Here is a 26,831-nt window from a genome sequence, read left to right as displayed (position 1 = left end):
TAATATTAGTACACGTAATCTCGCATGTGACAAGGTCCCACATTGTCTTGTCTTTTGGTGGTAAACCTTTCAATATGGTGGGTACCCATTTTAAATGTCACAAAATTAAAAGGAAAAGAATAATTCTATGGATGGACTCGGAGGAGGATCACAAAAGTTTTCACCTTAAAAGACAAAAACACCCCTAACCAACCATATCACCACAATGATCACTAATGACGACCATAATGGGATAAAATAATATAATAACAAAAGTATTCACACTTATTTTATTAGATTGAGATTATGAGTTTGATCACAATCGCTTCGTTCTACTTTTCTCTCAGATATGTATATTAAACTCCAATACACTTCAACTAAAGAAAAAGAACCATTATTGATCATGTAAGCTTTTAAAGTGGTTGAATTAACTTAATTGAGATACATAAAAAAAAAAAAAAAAATCAATGTAATCTTCTACTTTATTTATTTGTTAAAATTGATTATAAAGTTGATGCCTCGAAAAACAAAAAATTGCAACGAATTATCATGCTTTATTCTAAGATGCTCCACTATAGAAAAACAAACTGCCAAAAAAATATCGAAAGAAAAAAAACCCATTCATGTCAACATGGAAAAAAAAATCGCAATATTGAGCGGATTCGGAATAATGATACCAAAAAGATTTGTATTAGTGTATAACTATGCTAAACCGCTTTTGAAACATGTACGTCCTGTTTTTATAATATAATTTATTCGATTAATTTATAGTATAAATAAACTCTCACTTTCTATGAACTATAAAGTATAGCATTGTTCCTTTTTATAAAATTCAAATAAAAAAGAAGGGTAGATTTTGGTTGATACTTTTAAAAAATAGAGGGCTTTTTAATACTTTACGAAAACGTTAGTTTTTACTTATTTTTTTTAAGACCAAAATACCTTTATTCAATGCGCGCTCAGTATACAAACAAAATTTACAAGATAAAAAAACGCGCCGAACTCTGAACCGTCACGTCGGAGCTCAAACGCTCATGGGAGGTAGTCTCAGCCGTCGTCGTGGCTCCTACACTCCTTTCCGTCCCTATCGACGAGCAGTTCAAATGCTCATGGGAGGCCGTCTCCGCCATTGTCGTGGCTCCGACGCTCCTCTCCGATCGATTTCAACGTCCCTGCGGATTTGACATGTGGTATCAATATACAAATAAGATCTATGATATGCGAAAGCGCGCCAAACTCCGCGCCACCGGACCGGAGCTCGAATGCTTGTGGGAGGCTGTATCTGCCGTCGTCGTGGCTCGGACGCTAACACTATGCAATAATCTCATTATCAATATATTGTATACAATATATTTGTCGTCGTTGTAACTCCGACGCTAACAATGTAGAATAGTCACATTATGTGTATATTGTATACAATATAACGGAATCAGTATATCGTGTACAATAAGCGGTATGTGATTAGATAAAATATATACAGTAGAAATTTTTATATGTATATCTATATATGCTACTGATTAAATTATATATTTATATTATAGGTTAACAGTATATTGTATACGTTAAATTTATTAGATAACGATAATTAGCGCGATAAAATAAAGTCATGGTTAAGAGTAAAATCTAAGAGCAATTGGGAAAAAAATTATATAAGGAAAAAATGATCATTCACATTTAAAATTCGCTATTTTCGTAATGTAAAATGTTTACCACTAGTTACAAAAAAATGTGTGTCTATAAAGCCGGACAAAATTTTTAAATCTTGATTAATTATGTACTTCACTTCTAAAGCTTGCACAAAAATCTTGCAAAATTAATAATTATTCTCTCTGAATATTTTGCAGCATCAATAATACATAAAATCAACCCTTCAAAAAACATAACACACAAAATCTGATGGGAATTTTCGAAGATACGAGCAAAGAGAAGGGTGTTTCAGTCTTTATAACAGAAAGAGACGGCCCCCACAATCCTGCTTAAGTCGGGTCACTATCAAGCCCAAAATGTGGGCCTTCGGTTTATAGTGGGTTTGTGATTACAAAGAAAAATAAAAATAAAAATAAAAAGGAAAAAAGTGCAACATCTCTACAAATACTAATTTTCTTATAAATAATATTTTAAACAGTAAATATATATAAATATAACTCAAACAGTAAAAAAAATTAAAAAACTTTCAAAAGATCAATAAAAATGACCTTTTACTACCACCTAAAAACATTAATTCTTTATTCATCCATTAATTTTAAAAAGGCTCTACGACATTTAGATTACCTCTCATAATTCTTTTCCAAATATGATTCCCCAATTATCTTTAATTTTTTATGTAAATATCTAATTTTATAATTTTTTATTAATTAGTGTTTTTTTTTTTTGGGCTTACCGTTTCATACAAAACAAAGAAAAAATTCATCCAGAATTAAAAAAATAGCTACACAAATATAAAATTTGAAACATAAAAAAAATCATCTAAAATTAAAAATTAGGATATAATATACAATTTGAAAAATACAAAATACCATTTGATATTTGTGTACTTCTCCCTTTTAAAACAACTCCTAAGTCGTATTAGCAATAATTGAAGTACAATCAAGTTTAGATGAGGAACACCTGTACCTGATCTAACGGTTCAAAAATCCCCGAGAGAATCTTTTACTGTCCGCCAAACATGACCGGCGGTGGGCCAGACCCAAAAAGACTGGGTCCCAATCATTACAAATGGACAAAAAATAATTTCTCATCAAAGCTGGGACCCACTCTGACAAGTGACATTTTATATAATCTTATTGGAGTCCGGTTTTATAAAAACTTTAAGATTATTATTTCTTATTGTAATATAATATATATTAGAAAAAATGATTGATTGGTCTAGCTATACCTATCATCGTCCATATAATTCCAAACCAAACCGTGGGCTAAGTCCACCAAGTCTCTCCAACTCTCGATATAAATCCGTGTCCCAAACGTTAGCTCTCTGAAAGATCGATACAAAAAATAAAAATAAAAAATAAAATCACAGTTCTCTCTCTCTCAACTAAAATGGCAAATTTGAGCAAGAGAACCACACCAATGATGGGAAAGCTCTCGGAGCTTCTGGTCTCAGGGAAGCGGTTCGGGCTTCTAGAAGCTGGTCCGAGGCCGGAGCTCGCGATCCAATCCCCGAGAGGCCTGAAAAACTATGACCTAGGAGTGGTCGGGCTCGGGATCGTCGCGGCGCTTGAGAAATCCGGCGACCACGTCCTTCTAGCCAAGCACAGCACCGCCGCGGCGGCGGCGACGGCTCAATCGCGATCGCGATCGAGGTCCAATCCGATTCCCGTGAAGAGCCGCGATTGCTATCGGCGATTCGGCGAGGACGACGACGACGAGGATTACACGTTTGTGACTTGTCACGGCCTGAACGACAAGTCGTACACCAAGGTCTACTACGACGGCGGTGAAATTGCGAGAGCTAGTATCAGTAGTGTGAAGAATAAAAGGACGACGAATGATTCGCAGAAGAGAAACAACGACATTTTTAGCATCACGTCGACGAGCTGCAAAGAAGATACTCACAGTCAAAGTCTGTTTCCCGCTTCGGATTTTCTCAGCTCTTGCCATTTGTGCAAGAAGAAACTCCATGGAAAGGACATTTACATGTACAGGTACTACAACGAACAAACCGGAGATTTAAAATTAAATTAAAATTTTAAAAAGAATAAACGATTATTCTATTTGCTTTTTAATATAGATATATGGCTAATTCGAAGTTAATTTTACAGAGGAGAGAAGGCGTTTTGTAGCTCAGAGTGTCGAGCGAGCCAAATCTTGACGGATGAGAGGAAAGAGCTGTGCAGATCCGAGGCAGCGAGATCTGTGGTTGAACATGCTTCAACTTCATCTTATTCAAGAGACCAAATCTTCTCGACTGGGATTGTTGCCATTTAGCAATAAATTATATATATATATATATATATATATATATATGTATAATAACAGCTTATATATATATATACATAGTACTGCGATCTAACAGCTGTGTTAAGCTGCGCTAACCCAACCTCGCAGGAAGAAATTTTGTACGATATAGTGAGCATGAAGGTTGATTGATCAACGACGCCCTCGTATATTGTAATGAAGATAACACAACCTTATACTTTTCTGAATAAAAAGGAAAGACGTAAGAGATCTGATATGGATTTAGAGTTTACGTTCCGTTCTTGTTGTTGTTGTTGTTATTTTTTGTTTTATTTTTATTTTTAATGCGTAAGCCAATGACCGATGAACAGAATCGAATATTTTTTTTTTAGTTGGATCGAGAAGAAGTCCAACGTCACAGTGGTTGATCAGAAACTTATCAAAATTATAATTCCTGAACTGAACGAATACAGTATTTTAAGCTGCCATTGGCGTAAGCCAGTAAACTAAAAACATGGATAGAGAATTGAATAATAGAGTGGATTGGACAGTTTGTTTTTTATTTTTGTATTTTTATATGTAAATTTTACTTTCCAGTCTCCCTAATATTTTTTTTTTCTCAAGTAGGCCCCTAATAAACATTTAGCTTTCAAATGTTATTATGTTTGTTGTGATGTTATATTTAATTTGCAGTTCGAAACAGGAAACAAGTTAAATAACAATTTTGGTTCTAATTGTATCATACGCGCTCTGATTACAAAGCCCGGTATACAAAGTATAAACGTGATCTCAGTTGAGTCGTAAACATGCTCTTAGGAAAGTAATGATCGCAATATGTGTTTACTTTATCGCAAACTTAAGTGTTGTTAGAGACAAAAATTCTAAGAATTAACACTTATATGCACCCTTTTCGCGTGTATACTCATTTTTAAGGGGGAAAAAAAACATTTAAATCTTATATTTGTTTAATTAATACAACACTTGGTTTAAGAACATGTCAACTTAACACAATATAACATATTAATAGACTTATAACATGATTATAAGAAGCTACTCAAATTAATTACCTGATAAACAATCATATGAAAATAAACTAAGGAACTTCCATAATGTTATTGCTTAAAACTATTTTAGTTCTATTATTAAAATGTAATTGGATCACACTACTATTAACTATCAGTCCTTCGTTATAAAAACATAGACACAAAATAAGTCACATGCACAAAAACTAAAAATACAACATTTAGTTTCTCCTAATTTGAGTTTCACATTTATTTTTATCTTGGTTTATAATTAATAATTGCAAGTACAACTCCCCTCTCCCTTGAATCTTGATCTCATAATATATGTAAAAATAATAAAGGAAAAATATATGAAACCCTCAGTTTTTCTTCTCACGTTCAATTTTTTTTTTTAAGCCTAAATAAACATGTATGAACTGAGATAAAAATAAAAATGAAACTAATATTATTATGTTCACATCAGTCAGTGAATTAATCAGTTTCTCTGATGTCTTATATATAATTATATATATAAACAAAATATCTTGCATCTTCAAAAATACTATATATATAAAAACACATATGCACATAAATAAGTATACGATTTACCCTAAAATAAAAATCAGACTTAACACTCGATGAAATATCAACTAGGAGGGGCATGGCACAAAAACTAGTATAATAAAATATTAAAAGTAAAACAAAAATCAACTAGGAGGGGCAAGCAAGCATATCAAGTATTCATAAATACAGAAATCTACGAACAAAGCTTTAAAAGAGAAAAATATAAATAAAAAACATAAAAACAGTAATTACCATCCTAACATAAAGTTCACTCGATCAAGAAAAGCTCATTTATTTTAGGACACACATATTACTGGTAGTACATGAGGTGCTGGGTTGTGGCTACGCCGGGGAAGGTACCGTCGTACAGCGCCTGGCTGGCACCGCCCATTCCCATGGCGGCCTTGAGTGCGTGCTGGTTCTGCGGGACCATCAGCGCCTGAGCGCCGCCCATCTTGCTCATCGCCATCTGGCGCTCGTACGCCGCAAAATCCGCGGCCGTGAAGCCCGGCATGTTCACCGCAGCGGCCGGCGGCGGAAGAGGGGTCGAGCTCGTCCCCGGCGGGGTCGGCTTGCTTCCCCACGAGCACTGCAAAAATGCATTCGTTGCTTCATTGATTAGTAACCCTAAGCCTCTCTCTAATCAAGAACATCGTACCTTGACGGGCTTGCCATAGAGCATCCGGGCATTTCCCATTTTAATGGCTATAGCTGCTTCAGCGTGAGTACTGAATCTCACAAACCCAAAACCTTTGTCTCTTTGTACTCTGACGTCTTCTATGGCCCCGGCGTTGAGGGCATGGAAATGGCGATGGAGGTCGGCCGAAGTAACCTGCGAAAAATAAAGTTTGTGGCAACCAAAAGATGTTACAGCATTGGGGTCGAAAGAATACATTGGCTCGTCTTCGTTCGTATGAGTTAAGTGAAAGACCTAAAATGTAGTATTCTCTGGTAGGTAAAGCTTTGTCCCGTACTGACCTACGAGCCCATGAAGAGCTATAGAAGTTTTTGTGTTTACTACATTTTGGTAAACCGAACCTTGATCAAATGTATCCTTAATGTTTCGAAAAAGAAAGTACAGCGGGGAAGGATTGAAACAACTTAATTGATCAAATCTCGAAACTCGTGTTGCTCATGCAAATGAAACAGACAGATGGAAGATTGGAATGTTTCATTAATAAATCCCTCACCTCAGGAGCAAGGTTCCCAACGTACACAGTTGTATACTGAGAATTGTTTTCGGGAGCATCCTCGTTGCTCTTTTCCTGACCATCATCTGCTTTTGCCAAAGTATGGAAAATTATTAGACGCATATACAAGAAATGACTAGTAACAACTTTCTTATAAAAAGAAAAAAAAGGAAAGCTTTGGGGAGGGCCAAAACAAAATATAAACTGTAAGGCACTCTGCCAATCTCTAAAGAGGTCGAACAAGAGGAAATAATTAACTTGGGCGCTAGGGCCAACAACCATAGAGCAATACTTCTGTTGATTGTATCCCACAACTTCCAAGGATATACCGGAGTCTTCAAATATACAGGAGTTGGGCTGACTACAAATATCCCAGCATGTTTCCAAAACATTGATTTGAAGGCTTATTTTATCCTTGTAACATTAAGCCAAATTCAGCAGTAGTTGGGTTCTTTTTTTAATATATAAAAAAACCCTCAAGTGCCTGTGTCTTTATTGGGTGATCCAAAGCCTATTATATAGGGGTTTAGGCTCAAACTAGAATGCTTTAGGCAAAGCCTTCGAGGTAGAACTTACCTTGAATTTATACACCATGTTTTTATGTGTCAGAGCTATCATTTTAGTGTTTTGGGTGGGGTTGCAAAAAACAAGGCTCTCCTAGCAAAGTGGCACTGGAGATTCCCAGAGAGAGAGAATCCATATCAAACCATTGCAGCTATCTACGGTTACAACATGAACGGGTGGGACCCAGGTGGAGGTGAAGGTGAAGGCTCATCTTTAGACTAGGTTTAATATCAGGCATAAATAAATGAGCTCTCATCAAACAACTGGGTAAGAGCAATGACACAGCACAATATTCCCATCAACTGGGAGAACAAATGACCATAAACCATAGGATTCTGAAACCACATAATTCTATGCCCTATAGAAAATTAAATGAGAAGGTATATTTACCTGATGTCCCATTTGTTAGCTCTACAACACTTTTAGAGTCAGAGCTTAGCTTGTCTTCACTCGAAGTAGCACCTTTAGAGGCCCAGTTACACCTTATCTGCCTGCTTCCAAGCCACTTCCCTATAGAAACAAATATGTAGTTTAAGAAATACATTAATTCAATCAGTACATGACAAGAGAAGCCAAAAGAGATTCATTAATCATTATTCAGTTACAAAAAAAAAAAAAGCATCCTTTTCATCATACCATTCAAGTCATTTATTGCACTTTGGGCATCCTGCAATGAGAGAAAAGAGACGAGCAAAGAAGTTAGGGACAGCACCAAAACGAATATACAATCAATAAATTGCTGAAGTTATTCAATTATGAACTCAGGTAAACAACCACCTGTTGGTTCCGGAATGAAACAAATCCAAAACCCCTTGACCTCCCGGTTTTCTGATCCCACATAACCTTTGCGTCACTGAAATGGGGAGATAATCATGTTATTTCTGACTACTGAAACAACCAAGTAAGTATGTAATGGCCATGAACATTTCGTTAAGATTCGATGGCAACACAAAAACAAACTAAAATACATGTTTGTTACATGAAATGAATAAATAAATAATAAAAAAAACCCATATAAAACAGAAGAGACGGAGCTTACGAACAACTTCCATAAACAGAAAAACAAGCGAACAATGTGGCATCAGTAACCTCGGGACTAAGATCACCAACAAAAATATCAAAATGACCTGTATACCAAAGATGACAAAAAAGGAAAACGATTGAAAACGAAATAATGATAGAAGACAAAAATAGAACACAACGATAGAAACCGTGCGTCAAAAAAGACCTGAAGTGTCCTCTCTCTGACTGCTTGCATACGCCCAATTAACCTTCACAGGCTGACCATGCCTGCAAACCATAAAACAACAGTGAGAACCACGCGACGAGATATAAAGTAAATGTAACAACATGTTCAACGGATACTACTTACAGATGCCTTCCATTCAGAGTAATAATAGCAAGAGCTGCTGATCGATGATCAAAGTAGTCAACAAAAGCATAGGATGACTGCATAAATGAAATCCCACTTGTAAAACGAATTAAGAAAAATAATCATAAATAATAATAATCAACTGATAGATTTCCGCATCAAATCATTTATAGTTTTCAACCAAGAAAAATGAAAATATCTGAAGAATAAAAGCCTCACCTTCTCCTTTCTGATAAGTTTGAAACCTTCAAGAGGACCAACGTTGGAAAATACTTGCTGAAGATCAACATCAGAAACCTGGGGGTGAATGTTACCGATGTACCTGTGTATATGATAAATTGAGAGAAAACTCAAACAAACTCAAATGAAAGAACGCCCCATTCAAACAAACATGCTTCAATGTTGTTTTCTTGCTACTAAGTCTAGATTATGCTCATAATTAGCATCTTACTAAATTCCTTTATAAAACAGTCTGAAAGAACTCATTTCAAAAGCATCTTAGACTAGAGTTTACAAACAACTAAAAAAAATGTATAACAAAAGAAAAAGGAAATGATTATGCCACTCACACACTGCGGCAAGTACTTGAATCAAACCCTGGGGGCAGATTTCCACTCAAGATAGGCTCTATCTGCACAAATTTGTAATGGTGGAAAAGATTTAACAAACAAACAAAAAATGCATAAACAAAATTTCTAAACTCCTCCGATACTTCCAGGGGCACGAGCAACCTAAGTTTTAAAAGAAACACTCCAAAAATAACTATCAAATTCAAATTAAATGGAAGATCGATAAAGGAGATAAGACTAGAAGAAAACAAAAACCTAAATCTTAACACACACTTAAAACAAAATCCATCCCGATCAAAACTAAGTTCTGAATATTTGAATAGACTTCCTCAATATCTCCATAAATATATTACATAATTTTTCTTTGGTCAAAATGAGCAAAAGGAGGAAAAAAACGAAAAGAAAAGAAAAAGGCAAACTTTTGAAATGAATTTAAAACAAAAAATAAACCTGTGGAGCCATGAGCGAAGGGTGGTGATACAGAGATTGGTGCATCATAGCCTGTTGTTTGAGTCTGTGTTGAGGTTGCATATTCTTCTTCGTCGAGTTTCTAGGGTTCAGTTTCAGACGACGAAGGAATTTCTAAGGATACGAAAAAATAAAGAAGAAAAAAAAAAGAAAAGAAAAAAGAAAAAAAGAAAAGAAAACCCTCCGAAGAGAGGGACGAGATTGGGAACGAAACAGAAGAAAAGAGAATGTGTAGAGAGAGAAATGAGTTTGGTCGGAGAAAAAATGCTGCGAATGGTTTCTGGGTGTGTATTTAAATGAACACGACAATTGAACTCTCGATTGTCGTGAGGTAAGAGGATTATTATATTGTTTTTATTTTGGGTAGATTATGTGAGATAGAAAATTAAACAATATTTATTTTATTTTATCACACGCGCAGAACGTTTTAAATTTTTAAAGGCTTTTCCTAACAAAAAATTTAACTATGCAAAATAAAAAAAAAATAATGTGGAAAATGAATAAAATTAAGAAATTATGTAAATTTGTACTAAAGTACTCTAACGATTAATTTTTAAACTCTCTTTCTCATCTCATTTTCGAGTTAAAAAAAAATAAAAAAATCATCAACTTATCCTATCTCATTTTAAAAAATTCATAGTTTAAATCTAATTTTTCCAAACTTTGTCAAATATTATCTTCTTCATCAACTTCCGAGTGATCATAACTCTTCTTCTCTCACAAGCTTTAATAGTTTTTAATTATTCTCAAGCTGATCACATACACCATATGATAGATCATATGCGGGTTAGTGTGTAATTACTCCAACATAAAACACGTTGCACTTTAAATAAGTGATATTGTTATTTTAGCAGTAAATTTTGGCTTGAGTAACGTCCTAAAGAAGACAATTTTAGATGACATGACACAAATTGATTAACCATAGGCATATGAAGGGGTATTAATATCAAGGAGAAACCAAAATATTAAGCTCAATTGTTATTGGAACATAGATATTCCGTTATGTGAAACCATAATCAGATTCAATAACTTTATGAACAACAAATAGAGACCTTTTCCGTAAGAAAACCGAGGGAGAGAGAGATATTATTACTAAGTATGCACGGTAAAACTAACATAAACATAAATTTTTTATTTTTTTTAAGAATTCAATTTACATCATACGACATACATTATATTATCAATTATATTTACATGAATATTAAAGTATAAATTAAAAGATATAATATTTAAACGTTAATATTGCGTTTCTTAAAGATTGAACTTTCGCTCTTCTCGGAGAGGTTTAAACCTTTGGGGTTTAAAATTTGTATATTAAGTGCTCCTACTTATGGTGCATGTTTTACATAAAGGTTATCCTTATAATATAAATAACAATTACAATTAGAAGTATTGACTACTTTAGGCACGTGATTTTTTATTTTTTATTTGTTATAATTCATAATATAATAAAATATCTCTTAAAAATAAAAACCCTGTGATGCTATTTTTGTAGTAATATTAAATAAAAACAAATGTCGTTTAAAAATACATTTAAAAATAAAATAAAATTAAGTGCGACACATGAGATGACTTTCTCCATACTATAATAGCTCAAAGCACATTGAATAAAACCCTACGATGCTATTTTGTAGTAATATCAAATAAAAACAAATGTCGATTAAAAAAGACATTTAGAAAACAAAATTAATTGAAGTGCGACACATAAGATGACTTTCACATACTGAACCTCAAAGCACGTTGAAGACGCATAATAAACATCTAAAAAAAAAAAAAAAAAAAAAGGAACCAAAACTATAGTAAGCCTATAAACAGTACACAAGTAATCACTACGCTCATCGAACATTCTAAACCTACGACAAAGAAGCGGCAAAATTAAACAAAATGGAAACGAGCAACCAAAAAAAGCAGATATAAGAGGGAACTATACTTGGAGTAATTGACACTAATATTAACACATTCCAAAGCATCATATAAAATAGATAATTAAATAATAAAATTGGTCCAACGAGCAGCCACCGAGACATATATAAAAAGATCATGCAGAAACAAAGCCAAGAAGAAACCACCCAAAAATTCTCCATAACAAACAATCAAAATTACCGACGATATAAACCATGCTCGTCTCAATGAACAAGCCAATATCATCAACAGCAAAAATTTGAGAAAGGACTAGAAATACAAACCCGTTACACTCACGATAATCATTATAGTATGCCATCGTATGTAACAACATAAAGACAACTATATATATATATATATATATATATATATATATGTAGCACTAATACAATTATATATGTAGACTCTGAACTCTTATTCAAAATCTTATTAAAAAAAAAAAGAACTCTAAATCAAAATCACAAATATAACATAATTCGCTCATGTAGCAAGAGAAATACATATACAACTATCAGCGTGCAAAAACAAAAACTACAATAATAGAACATAACTACACGGGTTTTAGGCTAAAATAATCCATAAACATTTATGATTGTGCTATTTAGGTCTCTAAATTCTAATGTATTACTTTAGTACCTCTTTTAGCCCTTTTTGAAAAAAAAAAAAAATTAACACCTAAACAACTTAAAACACACACATATACAAATTAAATAACTTGTTTACAATTTTGAAAAGTATTATTTATATAAAATAATGCAATGCAAAAAGCAAGCCAGTCACCAAAGATTGTGCAAGTAGTGGCATTCTCAAACTAATAACAATTCAAATTATGGCACAAAACATAAGCCCTTTGAAGAGCTAATACCAGAAGCCAAAAGAAGGAAACTGATTAGTTAGGTATAGCATATATCCACTCTCAGCCTGCAAGCTCATAATAAAGAGAGCCAAACCATCTTGAAAGAGAAAGAAATGAAATCCAATATACCATCCAGACATAATTTGCCTCAGAGAGTAGACATTAATACCTGACGATCTTGGCTGGAGACATTAATGCCATCCAAACCGCTGCTCTCACAAACAACACTGTCAATGGAGACAATTTTAGAAATGATGGAAAGACGAGAAGGGTAAACAAATACCTGATGATCTTGGCTGGAAGATGAGCATCGGTATTGTTGAGATACAAATCGAAGCATCATCTTGCAGAAAATAATCCTCGTTACCAATTTCATTTTACCAATAAAACCTCACCAGCACGCAGTTCATTGTCTGATAATTTCATTTAACATACATATGCCAATTTTTTGCAACGGAATTTGGAGTTTGTGGACGAAAAGGACACATGTCTGTTCAAATTCACCGCCACTATCTCCACACCCCATGATGTTCTTCAGAAAACTTCTCCCATCTGTTTCCAGTTACATGTCACCATCTAGCCCAAGTAATAATAAATAAATATAATCAAATACAGCTGAAATTATGATATACATTAGGAGTAATGGAATTATATCATATATACTCACCTAAGAGTCAGCCATGGAGTGCACGAGGTTCTTGAGGGCATGGGAGAAGTCAAAGTTGGGTATTCACGACTGCATATCTCCAAGGATTCATCAGGTCTAGTATCAAAATGAGGATTATTGATGAAGCTATGCCTCTGAGATATGAAATGATAAAGAAATCTTCACTACCGGCACCTGGGAAGAGTATAAGCACTTTAGAAACAGGGCACCATTCAAGAATACTTCATTCTAAGAGGCGATCACGTCAGATTTTCTTCAGCTCAAGCAAATGAAAACAAAAACAGAAAAAGAAAAAAACCAAAACAGAAGATAAAAAAAGAAGTTGAAAACCAAACCCGATAGTTGTTAAATCTATAGAACAAAACCAAAGACAAATTCCCTAAGAGTTTTTATTTTCATTTAAAGAACAAAATCAAACAGAAGCCATAAATACGAAGAGGTTGAAAAGCTAACCTGTTTTTTATGCGTTGGAATTGAGCTATTGACGTTTCCGTCCTTGCACATGGAATAGATGAGGCAATTGCGTTAATTGCCTGAATGCAGAAACTGTGAGTAAGTTTGGCAAATAAAAGTAGCAGGTAGAAATGTAAACATTAAACGAAAGACATAGAACATCAAACCATGTAAGTTTTTTTGACACAAAACTAAGCTAGTTAATATATAGTGAAAAAAAAGAAAGGAGACAAGTTTGAGAAATTAATTAAGTTTTTCGAGGCAAAACAATCCTGATGAGCATAGTAACGAGCTGAATGAAACAAACCCTTCTCGACAAGGCCTGTGAATCAGCATGTGAACATATCAGGATAAAATACATCGCCTACAACGTATTCGAAAAAAAACAGACAGCCCATCAGAAGCATCACGTTAGATTTTGCATTCTACAGACTTGCTTTCGGCTTAAGCAAATGGTGGATACCAAACCTGAGAGTTTTTCTATAAAAATAAAAAAAACAAAGAGAGCAAAACCAAATAGGACAGAACCTTGAAAGACAAAGAAGTTGAAAACCCAATCCGTTTTGGCTGTTAGAAAGAGGTGATGCTCCTACTGCAATTAAAATCCTGAATAATAACTCATTTGCAAAAGCTGGAACGGCCATCAAGAACAAGATCTCCAAGTTCAAATACCGAGTTGCAAAGAGAGTAGAAACGCTTACAACAACAGACTTTAGAGCCGATATTTGAGGCCCCTTGGACGTCCTTCCATACAAATAAACCGCAGCGATATCGCAAGGCTTCCCAGGTCCACACAGTAAATCTGAAATTTGCAAACACAAATACAACTCCCAACAGCCCATTTGTTAGTTAAATAAACAAGTGTCACTGAAACATGATTTTTTTTTTCCTTTATTTGTTCTGCTGTGTCACCTAATTATTTTTTTTTTAAGACAAGAATCATATATTAACAGGCTGAAATCCAATTTACAAACTGTGTCACCTAATTATAACTAGATGAAGTAATGCACCAATGATTCTAAAGTTATGAAATTTCACACAAAGCCAAATTTCCAATCCCTCTTAAAAAACTTATCTTATAGAAAATTATCCTCATTTCAATTCAAACAGACTCAACACACAGCACAACCATAACTAATACCAACTCTATACACTTCTAATGAGACAGAGGACCAACGGATGAATCGAACTCCAGCCACCACAAATCTACAAGACAAACATCAAGGTGTTAAGAACCACAAAAGAAAGGCACCATCACAGAGAAGTCCCCCAATGAAAAAAGTGTACTCCCTATTTACAGCTTTATTTTTCAATAACGACACCACCAACTCCAGTCTCTGTAGAAGATTGAATTACCCGCTATCCGAACATCGAGGGCCAGCAAGCTTGTTGCCGGGGTAGAGAGAATCACAACGATGCTCTCCCGTGATTCTGACCAGAGAGCTCAGTCCTCTACTTTCCTTGCAGCAGCTGAATCGAACTCCGCTACCACCTTAAAAAAAGCATCAAGGTGTGAGGGATCACAAAACAAAGGCACCAACACAGAATAGGCCACAACACAGAATAACCAATCTTTGTAAAATTCAGACGATTAAAAGAAGCAAGTGAGAAGTAAGTTTTAACAGAGAGACCAAAAATGAAGTTGTTGCAGAGGCCGCTTCACAAAGTTAAGGAATTCATACCCCAAACTGTTTACTCATAATGTTAATTAACTTTGGCCTGAGATCCTAACAATTGCACACTCTGTACACGTCCATTACATATGAGAAATATGTATACAAATAGTTGCTCTAACATCACTGACATTAGCAAAAGTAATGCTCATCTGCAACTGCAAGTGTTGTTCAGCTTTCCTAGAGGCAATTTAAAATAACGCCACTTGTAGAAATCAGTGAATAAAAGAGATTGTTCACGTACAACGGTGGTCTAATTATTGGCTTTCTCGATCAGACCTGTCTTGCAAAGGGCGTTGATCTCCCTTGCCAAAGAACGGGCCGATTGAATCAAACCTTCCTCGCAAAGCCTGTGTGAAGATATTGGGTTAGAAATAAATACAAAACAGGGAAAGAAAACTACTCCCTGTTTACAGCTTCCTTGGTTTGAGAATAATGATTCGAATCTGTAAACCTTGTACAGCTCGATCACCACCGCGTGGTCGTGTCTAGTCTCTCTTCTCCACAAGCATGGTTCCCAGCCGGATAACCGCTACACCGCCGTTGTTCTGTTGACTTCACCGGCACCGATCCCAAGCATAGGCTCTACGGACAGATAAGATTGTGAAAAAGATAATTTTTTTTTACCTTTATTCTCATCTTGTTGAGAGAGAGAGAGTATTTCCATGCTCTAGTAAGAACTACATTCATCTAGCCGGATAAGTCTCCCATTCCAGCTACCGGCCATATATTTCTCCACGAGAGAGAGGACCACAACGCAACGATCATGACCAGTGAGGCTGTTTGGGAACCAAGTAGAACTAAATCCATGACTGACAATAGCGTGTTCACATCTCTGCTTTCCTTGCAAATTCACAAGTTCAACAATGAGTCAAGCAAAGCACCAAACTGTGTGGCAGCACCTCTACAAGAAAAAGCATCAAGGTATTAAGAATCACAAATCAAAGGCACCATCACAAAATAGTCCAATGGAAAAATCACCACAGGATCCCTTCCGTACGGGTTTAAGATCCTCACGGAAAAATTCCCTATATCAGTGTGAAGATATCAGGTATAAATCCATCACTTACCATGTCATCGCAAAATTCAAACAGCCCATCAAAGCATCTAGTCTCGCTGCTTAGTTCACCTGGTGCTTCGGCACGCACGTCAGATTTTCCATTTAACAGATCTGCTTTTGGATTCAGCAAATGGGGAACATACTAAACTTGAGAGTTTTTATTTTTTATTTTTAAAATCAGAGCAGGACCAAACAGAAAAGAACCTAGAAAAAGGAAGAAATTGAAAACCACCTGTTTCAGCTGTCTGAAAGAGTTGACGCTCCAAGCACATTTGAAATCCTGAATCTTGAAAGCTGGAGTTTCACCCATGAGAGAGAGGACCAGCGGATGAATCAAACTCCTGTTACCACCACAACGAGAGAAAAAAAAACACTGAATTTTTATATTTTATTAAAAATTATATAAAAAAATAATAAAACTGAGAGAGAGAGAGAGAGAGGATGTTACCTTTGCTTCAAGCTTTCCTCTTCTGCTCATTAGCCTGCAACGTATAATCCATGTGTGTTACCTTTGCCTCAAGCGCTCGTGATTTATTAAGGTAAGATTGAAGTAAAAGAATACAGACTTAGCCGCCTTGATCTCCTTGTCTTGTTCATCACAAGTCTCAACCAAATACTCGTGTTGATTTTTCTATCAAGAAAAAAAAAATATGAGGAAAATTATAGCTGTGCACACAACCAAGAGAAAATCAGAGGCACTGAACCTTGTGACTTGTTTCGCAACCCAATACCGGTCTCTTCTTCGCCATTGTCGCATGCCTAGCATGGAAAAGGATACAGAAGGATTTGGGCTGCTGCCAAGCCAAATTGAGATACCTGCACATCAATATAAAAGCATCAAATGCTTCTACAATATTTAGTTCAGATAAAAAAAAAAAAAAAAAAAAAAAAAAAAAAAAAAAAAAAAAAACTTAAACAATTCATTCAATTAAAAATAAATAAATCCCACCAGGTGCAAAACTCTTTTTCCCTACAAAGCTTGAAAGACCATTCAGATTATTTGTTGTATAATATATACCGACCACATTCAGATTCATCTAAGCCTTACCAGAAAAGCAGTTAAAGCGGAAAAAATATATGAATCTCACGTGAAGCAGAAATCATATGCCCTTAACCTTCCAACGAGGAACGATCAACACCTCCCGTGAATAATATTTGCCCTTCAAAAAAGTCAAAATAAAAAACAGTTAAAAGAAACCGAAGCACACTTTTCATAAAAAAAAAATGACAAAGTGATCGAATACATACAACAGTGTTAAACATCTTCGTGTTTTAACTTTAATTTCCCAGAGGACAGGCTTGCGGTGTACATCTTGGACCTTGAGAACTTAACATTTCCTTGAGTTTACAGTAGCATGAAATGCTTACAATAAATAAAGCAAACACCACTACACACAACACAAGAGCATCAAACTTCTAGAATATATCTGCAATATGAGTTCAGGAAATAATAACCGAATCAAGTGGTTTTGAAACGTGTCTCAAAAGAATAGCGCGGCAAAGGAAAACTATCCTATCCTGCTCAAGCACGTAATATAATCGAGATGTTTGTTATTTAAGATTATTTGTTAAATTCCTCTATGGCCAACAGTATAAGACTGGGAGAGTACAATAATACAGCACAAGAAACAAATTACAAAAAAAAAAAAAAAAAAAAAAAAAAAAAATCTGTTTGACATTGTATGTTGATTTACATAGAAGAAGAGTTTGTTAGGAGAGAAATGCAAAATCAGATTAATGACTGATTTTAAGAGTTTGTAAAATTAAATAAGAACAAAGCATATCAATGAATTAAGGCTACTTTGTAAGTCCAGGAAGGCCAATCAGTGTCAAGTTCACGACTGCCAAAGTAAAAAAAAAACATTAATGAATCAGGGGTTGTATTTACACCTAAATATATAAAAACACCTACATTACACATCCACCAATAAGTCTTATATAGCAACATAAATAATTGCACAAGAACATATTTTGTACCATTTGGAAATTACATATTGAGATGGATCGGAGCTCTAGAGATTTGATTTGCGCTGCGGCCCGTCTTATGGTCAGTTTCATCCGCCAGTTCCTTCTCCACTGCAGCTTCATGAAAATACAATCCCCAAAAACATAAATAAATATTGGCTAATTTGGCATAAACACCACTTTCACAAATTTATTCAAAACCAGTTTCAGAACCATACCAAAATCGGTCAAAATATCCTCCTCTTAGTTGCTGTCAGTTTCATACGAGATACGCAGGAAGCCCAAATGTTTCTCTTTCCCATCATCTCTGTACCGAAACTGTCACGATGAAGCACTACACCTCCAATAATCTGTAAACACTCAACACCATTTAACATACTAATGAATGAACTAAATAATCAAAATGCAAAAGAGTGCAGAACAAATAGTATATAGAAGATGAAACCAGGTTGTATATCTTCCAATGTTTAGCAATCCTGTAGCTCTGCCTCAACTGTGTGGTAAACAATCAAAACCAAGTTAATAAGAAAGTGAAATAGTGACATACATACAAGAGTTCAAATGATTAACTTATAGCACAAGAAAGTTCACTCCATTTGGGGCCTCCTTTATTGCAACCTCTTCGAAATTTCTTGCAGTGTATGTGTTCCTAAAAAAAATGGATATAGTTACGAAAGGGAAAAAAACATGGGAGATAAAGAAACTCTTAAAGAGACTCTAAAAATCGTTCACTACCTTGCACACAATGCAGCAGAAAGGTATATCATTTCATGGAGTACATCTCACACTTTCAAATGGATAAGAGAGAGAGAGAGAGAGACTTAACTCTGATTTTTGTATATTTTCTCTACCTTCTTATTCACAGAATTTTGTAAAATTACCCATTTTGTCTCCTTCCAAAGTTCAGGCCTTCGAATTACCCCCAGAAGTTCAAATCCTTGAAACCATTGAAAGGTTTTGTGGCTATCGGCCGGAAAAACCCACGCAATCTCCACTGCGAGTCTCGCAGACCAGGGATCGCTCTCCGGCCACGCGCTTGAAAGAAAACCAGCACGAGGTTCTCCGGCGTCACTGTCCGCCACATTGCCCCGGAAGTTTCTCTTGGGATAACTCAAGCACAACTAGGATCTGGAAGTGCTGCGACCTTGCTTCCCGGAAAAATATCCGTTGGCCGAGACAACAAGACTTGACGGCGAAAGAGTACCCGCTATGAACTTTTTCTAGGGGTCGGCGCAGACAATCGGCCATGAGATTCGGGCAATGGCGTTTCGGTGGGCGGCGACGCAGAGAGGGATCGGCTGGGCAGGGACCACTGTGGTGGCGATGGATGGGTCGAGCCCCATGAAACACTAGCCCCGAAACACGACATTTCTACTAGAAAAAGATTACCTGTCTAGTCTCATCTCTCCACCCGAGCGTCGTTCTTGACCTCGCCAAGAGACCGCTAAGCCAGCGTGGTTCTCTCGGACGTCACTGCCACCACAGATCCCAAGCAATGGCTCTACGGACGAGTAAACCCGCAACCCGGGCTTTTGAGAGGGATCGGCGTGCAGATCGGCCGCGAGATCATGACGAAGGCATCGAGGATTCCCGGCCGGCCGGAACGACGGCGGGCCGACGGTGGAGAGTCAGAAACCCTAAATCCGGATTTTTCTCAACGAAACCCTAAAATTGGGGATTAGGTATAGATTGAGAAGAGAAACGAGGGTGCTATGTGTGAACGATTTTTGTGTTTATATATGATGTTACGAATCTTCCTATTAGAAACGATTTCGGAAGAAGAAAAATACCACCAAGTCTAGTCTCTTCTCTCCAACCGAGCATCGCTCTCCAGCCTTGCCATCGCCGGAAGACCTCTATTCCGGCGTGGTTCTCTCGGGCGTCACTGCAACCGATCCCAAATATTGGCTCTTCGGACGGGTAAACCCGCGGGACCGGCTTAGAAGATCGGCCGCGAGATACTGACGACGGCGGCGAGGCTTCCCGGCAAGGTGGCTTGATAGAGCGACGGCGGGCCGACGGTGGAGACGAAGCCCTAGATCGGGAGGATTTTGGAGGAAACCCTAACAATTGGAAGTAGAGAGAGAGAGACTGAGAGAAAGGCGGGTGAGTTATGCATTGAGCTTCGAGTTCTTGTTTTATATGTGATGTCAGAAATATTACCGTTGCATTCTAATTTTGGGGTATGTTTGGCCGTTGGATTAAAGTTCGTGGTTTTGATCAAACGAATCAGGAAATATAGTACTATCTTCGCATGAGTTTCCTTTTTTCTACTTCTTGGAGAGCAAGTTTTATGCATATTTGGAATGTGCTGGCACAATAGAGATTAATGGAGTCAATAATAAGGTGTTTAAACAGTCTTGAATTTTGGACAGACTAAACAACTAGGCAAAACAACAGTACTACTTTAAAATTATAGCCCAACTATTAACATATTTAATAAAATAGTCAATTTATCATGACAACATTCTAATATTCCAATAGTAGTCTTAGGTTAATATTATTTACTATCATAGTAAATAATATCGTCTATAACAAAAAATTAGTAAATCTAATTAACAATAACAAAAACTACAGTAAATAATATTTGTTGTAACAAGAACGACAGTACATATTATTTATCATAAGAAGAACAATAGTAAATATTATTTACCATAACAAGAACAAAAGTAAATCTTTTTTACCGTAACAAGAACAAAAGTAAATCTTATTTACCATAAGAAGAACGACAATAAATCTTATTTACCATAACAGGAAAAGTATCATAGTTGAGAATTAGTTAATCTAACGGTAAATACGATTTACTTATTAGTCAATCTAACAATAAATACAGTAAATACGATTTACTTATTCGTTAATCTAACAGTAAATACGACATTAAATATTATTTCCAAAATCAGTTATCTCTCCCTCCTTGCATCTTCTCTTCTTATTCCTTGCCGCGCTCATCCAGAAGCACCATCACCGAGTCTCCATCGCCGCGCGCGCGCCTCGCCGAGGAAAGAAGAATCGCCGTGAGTCCCGGGAGCTCCGGTGAGCGCCTCGCCGAGGAAAGAAGAATCGCGCGCTTCGTCCTCGCGATTCCTAGATCTAGATCTAGGAATCGCGCCCGATCTGGTGCGCTCGCTCGTAGTCGCTCGGTTCTACACTTCCCAGCCCTCGTCGAACACGATCTCCTTCGCTCGCGTCATCACCGAGTCTGCATCGCCGCGCGCGCGCCTCGCCGAGGAAAGAAGAATCGCCGCGAGTCCCGGGAGCTCCGGTGAGCGCCTCGCCGAGGAAAGAAGAATCGCGCGCCTCGTCCTCGCGATTCCTAGATCTAGATCTAGGAATCGCGCCCGATCTGGTGCGCTCGCTCGTAGTCGCTCGGTTCTGCACTTCCCAGCCCTCGTCGGACACGATCTCCTTCGCTCGCGTCACCACCGAGTCTCCATAGCCGCGCGCGCGCCTCGCCGAGGAAAGAAGAATCGCTCCACAGAAGACGAAGAAGAAGAAGAGGTGGGTCTGGAGAAAAAATTAACGTACGAATTGTAAATAAAATTGGGGGTAAAGGACAATTTTGGAAACTCAAAATAATTTGGGCTATTTCCCTAATAAACTAATAGTTGGACTATTATTTTAAAACTTCTCTCATCGTGGCTAGTTGTTTACAAATCTCTTGAATTTTTCATAATTAGCTGGCATTAAATGGTGACTTCCACAATTCTTACATGTTTACTCAAATATAAAATAAAAAAATAATAAAACTTCCGACGATAACCACATGACTAGTAGTGTCTATGAATTTGTAGTAATGTATTAGTTTTTTATCCATAATTTAGAATATTGTTTTTTTAGATAAGGATTTTTATTTTTTAGTAAAGGAAATTTCATTCATACTACAATGGTGTTAATGAGCAAACTACAACAAATTGAAAATCCACAAAATTAAACCGACTAAACCAATTAAATAAAGTGTTGCTTAAAAACTTTCAAGACTTAAGCGCAAGAGTGAATCCACTCGAGATTTGCGGAAACATCACTATTGATGTCAAGAATCGAATTTTCAACAATCACGAAGAAAACTATATATATATATATATATATATATATATATATTAAATTATTTATTCGATTTATATTTAATGGGATCTTAAAAGACGTCATAAATGAAACATAATTAAACGTAAAAATAATGAAAAGAAAAGAAGAGAAATAGGGGCTGTTTGGTTAACTTTTCCAAAATCGTTTTCTGTTTTCTGATTCTAAATTCTAGAAAACAGTTTTAGAAAACCTGTTTTGTTATAAATTCAGAAAACAGATTTAGAATCATGTTTCTGTTTTCTTTGAAATTTGTTTAGAAAACAGAAAACAATGAAAAGTTGTTTTCTATTTTATCTCTATACAATTGAATGGAAAACATAACCAAACAACATTTAAAATATTCTGAAACATAATTCTAAATCTGTTTTTTAAATTTAAAAATTAGAATCAGAAAACAGAATTTAAAAACAGAAAACGAGTTTAGAAAACTAAACCAAACGGCCCCATAATGTATCAAATGAACTTCTATTTCGAGTGAGGTCGCTAAGCAAAAAGGTACTCAGCGAACTCAGGATTACAACTTGAAGTAATTTGCGGAAAGAGAAATACAAAGATGTACGTGTAAGGAAAAAATTGTCTATTCTCTTCTGAATGAGAGAATTTATAGACTAGGCGAGATGCGGAATTCTCAGAGACGTGTGGTGAAAACTTCGTTTGCCTCGAGACACGTCGCCTAATTGTTTGAACGAGCGTTGGTTGAAGTTATCTCCGATCCGGTATCTGTGGCGAGGCTCGCGACTACGACTTCGTCAAGAGAAGGTTGGCGTGGATTTGACGAGGATCAAATAAATTATTTGGGCCGAGCCCAGATAGCTTGTCGGGTTGAAGTGCGCGGGGAAAGATTTCTCGCAGTTATTGGGCTTCACGAGGCCCAATAAATAATTCCTTTAAAGGGTGGTTTTTAACCCCCACAATCATCTTACCTCGGAGAAAAACTCTTACAAACTAAACAGTAACAACAAAAACATTCAACCAAGAACCACAAAGCTAATAAATGGCTTTTAACCTCCAAATGGAGGACAACCTCCTTAACTTTGAGACCCGCAGATTAAGAGAAAGAACATGGCGGGTGCTCGAGAACATGAGGCCGAAAAACAACCTAAAATCTTTATCTCGAGTATTGTGCGCCTGAGATTATGGAAGAACCTCGGTAGAAAAGCGCAAGACACCGAGAATATTAATCATTTGACTGTAGCCAAAGAAAATCTGCAGCTAAATAATACAAACCAACCAAAATTTCAAAGTAAAATTCTAAGCCATATACGTCATCATCAAGCACCATCCATTCGGATACAAATACCCAAATGCATTATTATTATTATGTTTCATGGACTTATGGTCTCAAAATTGTTGAAATAGACGTTTTAAAGTGAATACTATTCATGTCATTAAAATGCGGAAGAATATAAAGCTATGCAAGTTATTGGAGAAACTATAAGAGCTACCTTATGAAGATAAGTTTTTTTTTTTACCTTCAAACTGAGGTTTTGTATGAACTTGGTGATGTACAATCTGCCATAGTACAATTTGTACAATTTGTGATTGTGAAAAAGTTGATTGCTACATATTCAAGATTATCCATTATGTGTTACTCATATTGAGAATAATATAATCACTGTTAGTCCAGCTCCTAATCAAATAAATAACACATCAACAACAAAGCAACTCTAAGGTATTTATAACACATTTATCCTTGTGTTATATTTTCGACGTGGGACTTTTTGTGTGCGTGCAAAATTGCCTTTTACGAAATTGCCTCACAGCCTCGCCCTCACCAATTGTACAAAGTTGCCTTTTTTATGTAACTATAATTATTATTATTATTATTATTATTACACGTCACCTCACCTCACCAATGGTATATTGTTAGTATATTAGTTTTTTTTCTATAATACGTTATAGTTATTATATATATAACATAAAATAGATATATATATATATATATATATATAATATTTATATGTAAATAACATAAAATTAAATGAGTACAGTTTTACACTTTTTATATATATACAACTGATTTTATATGAAAATTATAGATATATCCATTGATATCCGGTATACCAGTAATTTTAAATTGGTATAAATTGATAGTGATATTAAAAGTTTACCCGCAAATAGTCAATAATATACCAATAAAATCTGAAACACTGTTATCGGTATTTTGAACATTGGTATCAGTACTCCCGCACTATGCCTTTTTTTCCAAAGAAAATGGATTTCTATGCTTTTATTCAAAGAAAATGTTCTCTGACCGTATTGTCTCTGGCTAGATACTAAACAAAGCAGAGGTCAGTGACGAACTGACGATTCATGCTCTACCGCGTTTACATACATAGTACATACACAAAATTTAATTAAAAAAAGAAACAAAAAACTATATGGACATTATGTTAAACAATACAAAAAAAAAAAAAAAATCACTTAGAAAAATACAGGAAGATAAAAAAAAAAGATCAAAAGTGGTGTAGTAGCTAAGCTATACCCAGTGAGAGAGAGACTGACCTGACCATAGAGCGAACAACAAGATTTCTAATGAGTATGTTGACTGAGGGGCGTCCATAAGAAACACCATACTGATCCCAACCGCTCTTTATAGCAATTGCATCATCCCCGACACTTATGTAACAGTCTTCGATCACCATATCTTCGCAAGAATCTGCAATCCAAGCCAATTGTATGATAATAATAATAATAATAGTTACTTTCATATATATAATGGATGGTTATCTGGACAAGCAGTGTAACGAAGGAGCTGATGTTATTTTCTCTTACCAGGATCGATTCCATCTGTATTCGGAGCTTCAAATACGGGAGCCAATATTGTAACATTTTTTATGGTGACGTTCTTGCAGTCGTAAGGATGAAGAGTCCAAAAAGGAGAGTCGCATAAAGTTATGTTACTGATCACAATATCGCTCGACCACACAGTCTAGGTTATGCCATAATTAACCAAGTATGCGTGAAATGACTAAAGTCCTTTATCAAACAGTCTGAAAGAACTCATTTCAAAAGCATCTTAGACTAGAGTTTAGAAACAACTAAAACAATGTATAACAAAAGAAAAAGGAAATGATTATGCCACTCACACACTGCGGCAAGTACTTGAATCAAACCCTGGAGGCAGATTTCCACTTAAGATAGGCTCTATCTGCACAAATTTGTAATGGTGGAAAAGATTTAACAAACAAACAAAAAATGCATAAACAAAATTTCTAAACTCCTCCGATACTTCCAGGGGTACGAGCAACCTAAGTTTTAAAAGAAACACTCCAAAAATAACTATCAAATTCAAATTAAATGGAAGATCGATAAAGGAGATAAGATTAGAAGAAAACAAAAACCTAAATCTTAACACACACTTAAAACAAAATCCATCCCGATCAAAACTAAGAGCATCTCCACTGGAGCGCCAAATCCCAGCTATTATAGCGTGGGTGCTCCAGTGGGTTCCGAATATTTGAATAGACTTCCTCAATATCTCCATAAATATATTACATGATTTTTCTTTGGTCAAAATGAGCAAAAGGAGGAAAAAAACGAAAAGAAAAAAAAAGGCAAACTTTTGAAATGAATTTAAAACAAAAAATAAACCTGTGGAGCCATGAGCGAAGGGTGGTGATACAGAGATTGGTGCATCATAGCCTGTTGTTTGAGTCTGTGTTGAGGTTGCATATTCTTCTTTGTCGAGTTTCTAGGGTTCAGTTTCAGACGACGAAGGAATTTCTAAGGATACGAAAAAATAAAGAAGAAAAAAAAAAAAAAAAAAGAAAAGAAAACCCTCCGAAGAGAGGGACGAGATTGGGAACGAAACAGAAGAAAAGAGAATGTGTAGAGAGAGAAATGAGTTTGGTCGGAGAAAAAATGCTGCGAATGGTTTCTGGGTGTGTATTTAAATGAACACGACAATTGAACTCTCGATTGTCGTGAGGTAGGTAAGAGGATTATTATATTGTTTTTATTTTGGGTAGATTATGTGAGATAGAAAATTAAACAATATTTATTTTATTTTATCACACGCCCAGAACGTTTAAATTTTTAAAGGCTTTTCCTAACAAAAAATTTAACTTGCAAAATAAATAAAAAATAATGTGGAAAATGAATCAAATTAAGAAATTATGTAAATTTGTACGAAAGTATTCTAACGATTAATTTTTAAACTCTCTTTCTCATCTCATTTTCGAGTTAAAAAAAAAAATTAAAAAAAACATCAACTTATCCTATCTCATTTTAAAAAATTCACAGTTTAAATCTAATTTTTCCAAACTTTGTCAAATATTATCTTCTTCATCAACTTCCGAGTGATCACAACTCTTCTTCTCTCACAAGCTTTAATAGTTTTTAATTATTCTCAAGCTGATCACATACACCATATGATAGATCATATGCGGGTTAGTGTGTAATTACTCCAACATAAAACACGTTGCACTTTAAATAAGTGATATTGTTATTTTAGCAGTAAATTTTGGCTTGAGTAACGTCCTAAAGAAGACAATTTTAGATGACATGACACAAATTGATTAACCATAGGCATATGAAGGGGTATTAATATCAAGGAGAAACCAAAATAT

The 26,831-nt window shown here is 35.6% G+C and overlaps 2 protein-coding genes and 2 long non-coding RNA genes across 6 annotated transcripts; 1 reads left to right on the top strand and 3 right to left on the bottom strand.

The window, feature by feature from the left end:
• The first annotated feature begins 2,864 nt into the window (after nucleotides 1-2,864).
• LOC149400129 (senescence-associated family protein, putative (DUF581)) lies at nucleotides 2,865-4,170 on the top strand. Its single transcript, XM_089612947.1, has 2 exons — nucleotides 2,865-3,620; nucleotides 3,738-4,170. Exons 1-2 carry the CDS (start codon nucleotides 3,016-3,018, stop codon nucleotides 3,901-3,903), a joined length of 771 nt encoding a protein of 256 aa, XP_089469073.1. The 5' UTR covers nucleotides 2,865-3,015; the 3' UTR covers nucleotides 3,904-4,170.
• Nucleotides 4,171-5,531: 1,361 nt separating this feature from the next.
• LOC149400126 (oligouridylate-binding protein 1-like) lies at nucleotides 5,532-26,120 on the bottom strand. Of its 2 annotated transcripts, none has more exons than XM_089613155.1 (12): nucleotides 25,855-26,120; nucleotides 25,350-25,411; nucleotides 8,784-8,886; nucleotides 8,565-8,641; nucleotides 8,421-8,482; nucleotides 8,232-8,319; nucleotides 7,970-8,045; nucleotides 7,829-7,859; nucleotides 7,583-7,702; nucleotides 6,629-6,714; nucleotides 6,097-6,270; nucleotides 5,532-6,027 (listed from the first exon to the last, which is right to left on the bottom strand). In XM_089613155.1, exons 1-12 carry the CDS (start codon nucleotides 25,933-25,935, stop codon nucleotides 5,749-5,751), a joined length of 1,239 nt encoding a protein of 412 aa, XP_089469281.1. In that variant the 5' UTR covers nucleotides 25,936-26,120; the 3' UTR covers nucleotides 5,532-5,748. The 2 variants fall into 2 exon arrangements, with proteins under 2 accessions (XP_089469281.1, XP_089469280.1); XM_089613154.1 differs by lacking the exons at nucleotides 25,350-25,411; nucleotides 25,855-26,120 and adding exons at nucleotides 9,134-9,195; nucleotides 9,584-9,905.
• LOC149400128 (uncharacterized) lies at nucleotides 14,049-17,798 on the bottom strand. Of its 2 annotated transcripts, XR_016296681.1 has the most exons (10): nucleotides 17,461-17,798; nucleotides 17,261-17,372; nucleotides 16,917-17,028; nucleotides 16,779-16,843; nucleotides 16,661-16,694; nucleotides 16,445-16,553; nucleotides 16,223-16,323; nucleotides 15,397-16,056; nucleotides 14,836-15,310; nucleotides 14,049-14,685 (listed from the first exon to the last, which is right to left on the bottom strand). It is a non-coding gene; the product is annotated as an uncharacterized LOC149400128 (long non-coding RNA). The 2 variants fall into 2 exon arrangements; XR_016296680.1 differs by having other exon boundaries at nucleotides 14,836-16,056; nucleotides 17,301-17,372.
• LOC149400127 (uncharacterized) lies at nucleotides 18,190-18,971 on the bottom strand. Its single transcript, XR_016296685.1, has 5 exons — nucleotides 18,913-18,971; nucleotides 18,748-18,826; nucleotides 18,623-18,670; nucleotides 18,396-18,527; nucleotides 18,190-18,288 (listed from the first exon to the last, which is right to left on the bottom strand). It is a non-coding gene; the product is annotated as an uncharacterized LOC149400127 (long non-coding RNA).
• Nucleotides 26,121-26,831: the final 711 nt, after the last annotated feature.

This window comes from Urtica dioica, chromosome 4, assembly GCF_054948205.1.
Source record: "Urtica dioica subsp. dioica isolate 48M chromosome 4, U.dioica_male_clone48M_v1_H2, whole genome shotgun sequence".
NCBI lineage: Eukaryota > Viridiplantae > Streptophyta > Magnoliopsida > Rosales > Urticaceae > Urtica > Urtica dioica.
The sequence above is the reverse complement of the archived record's forward strand: the minus strand, read 5'-3'. Positions and strand labels throughout refer to the sequence as shown.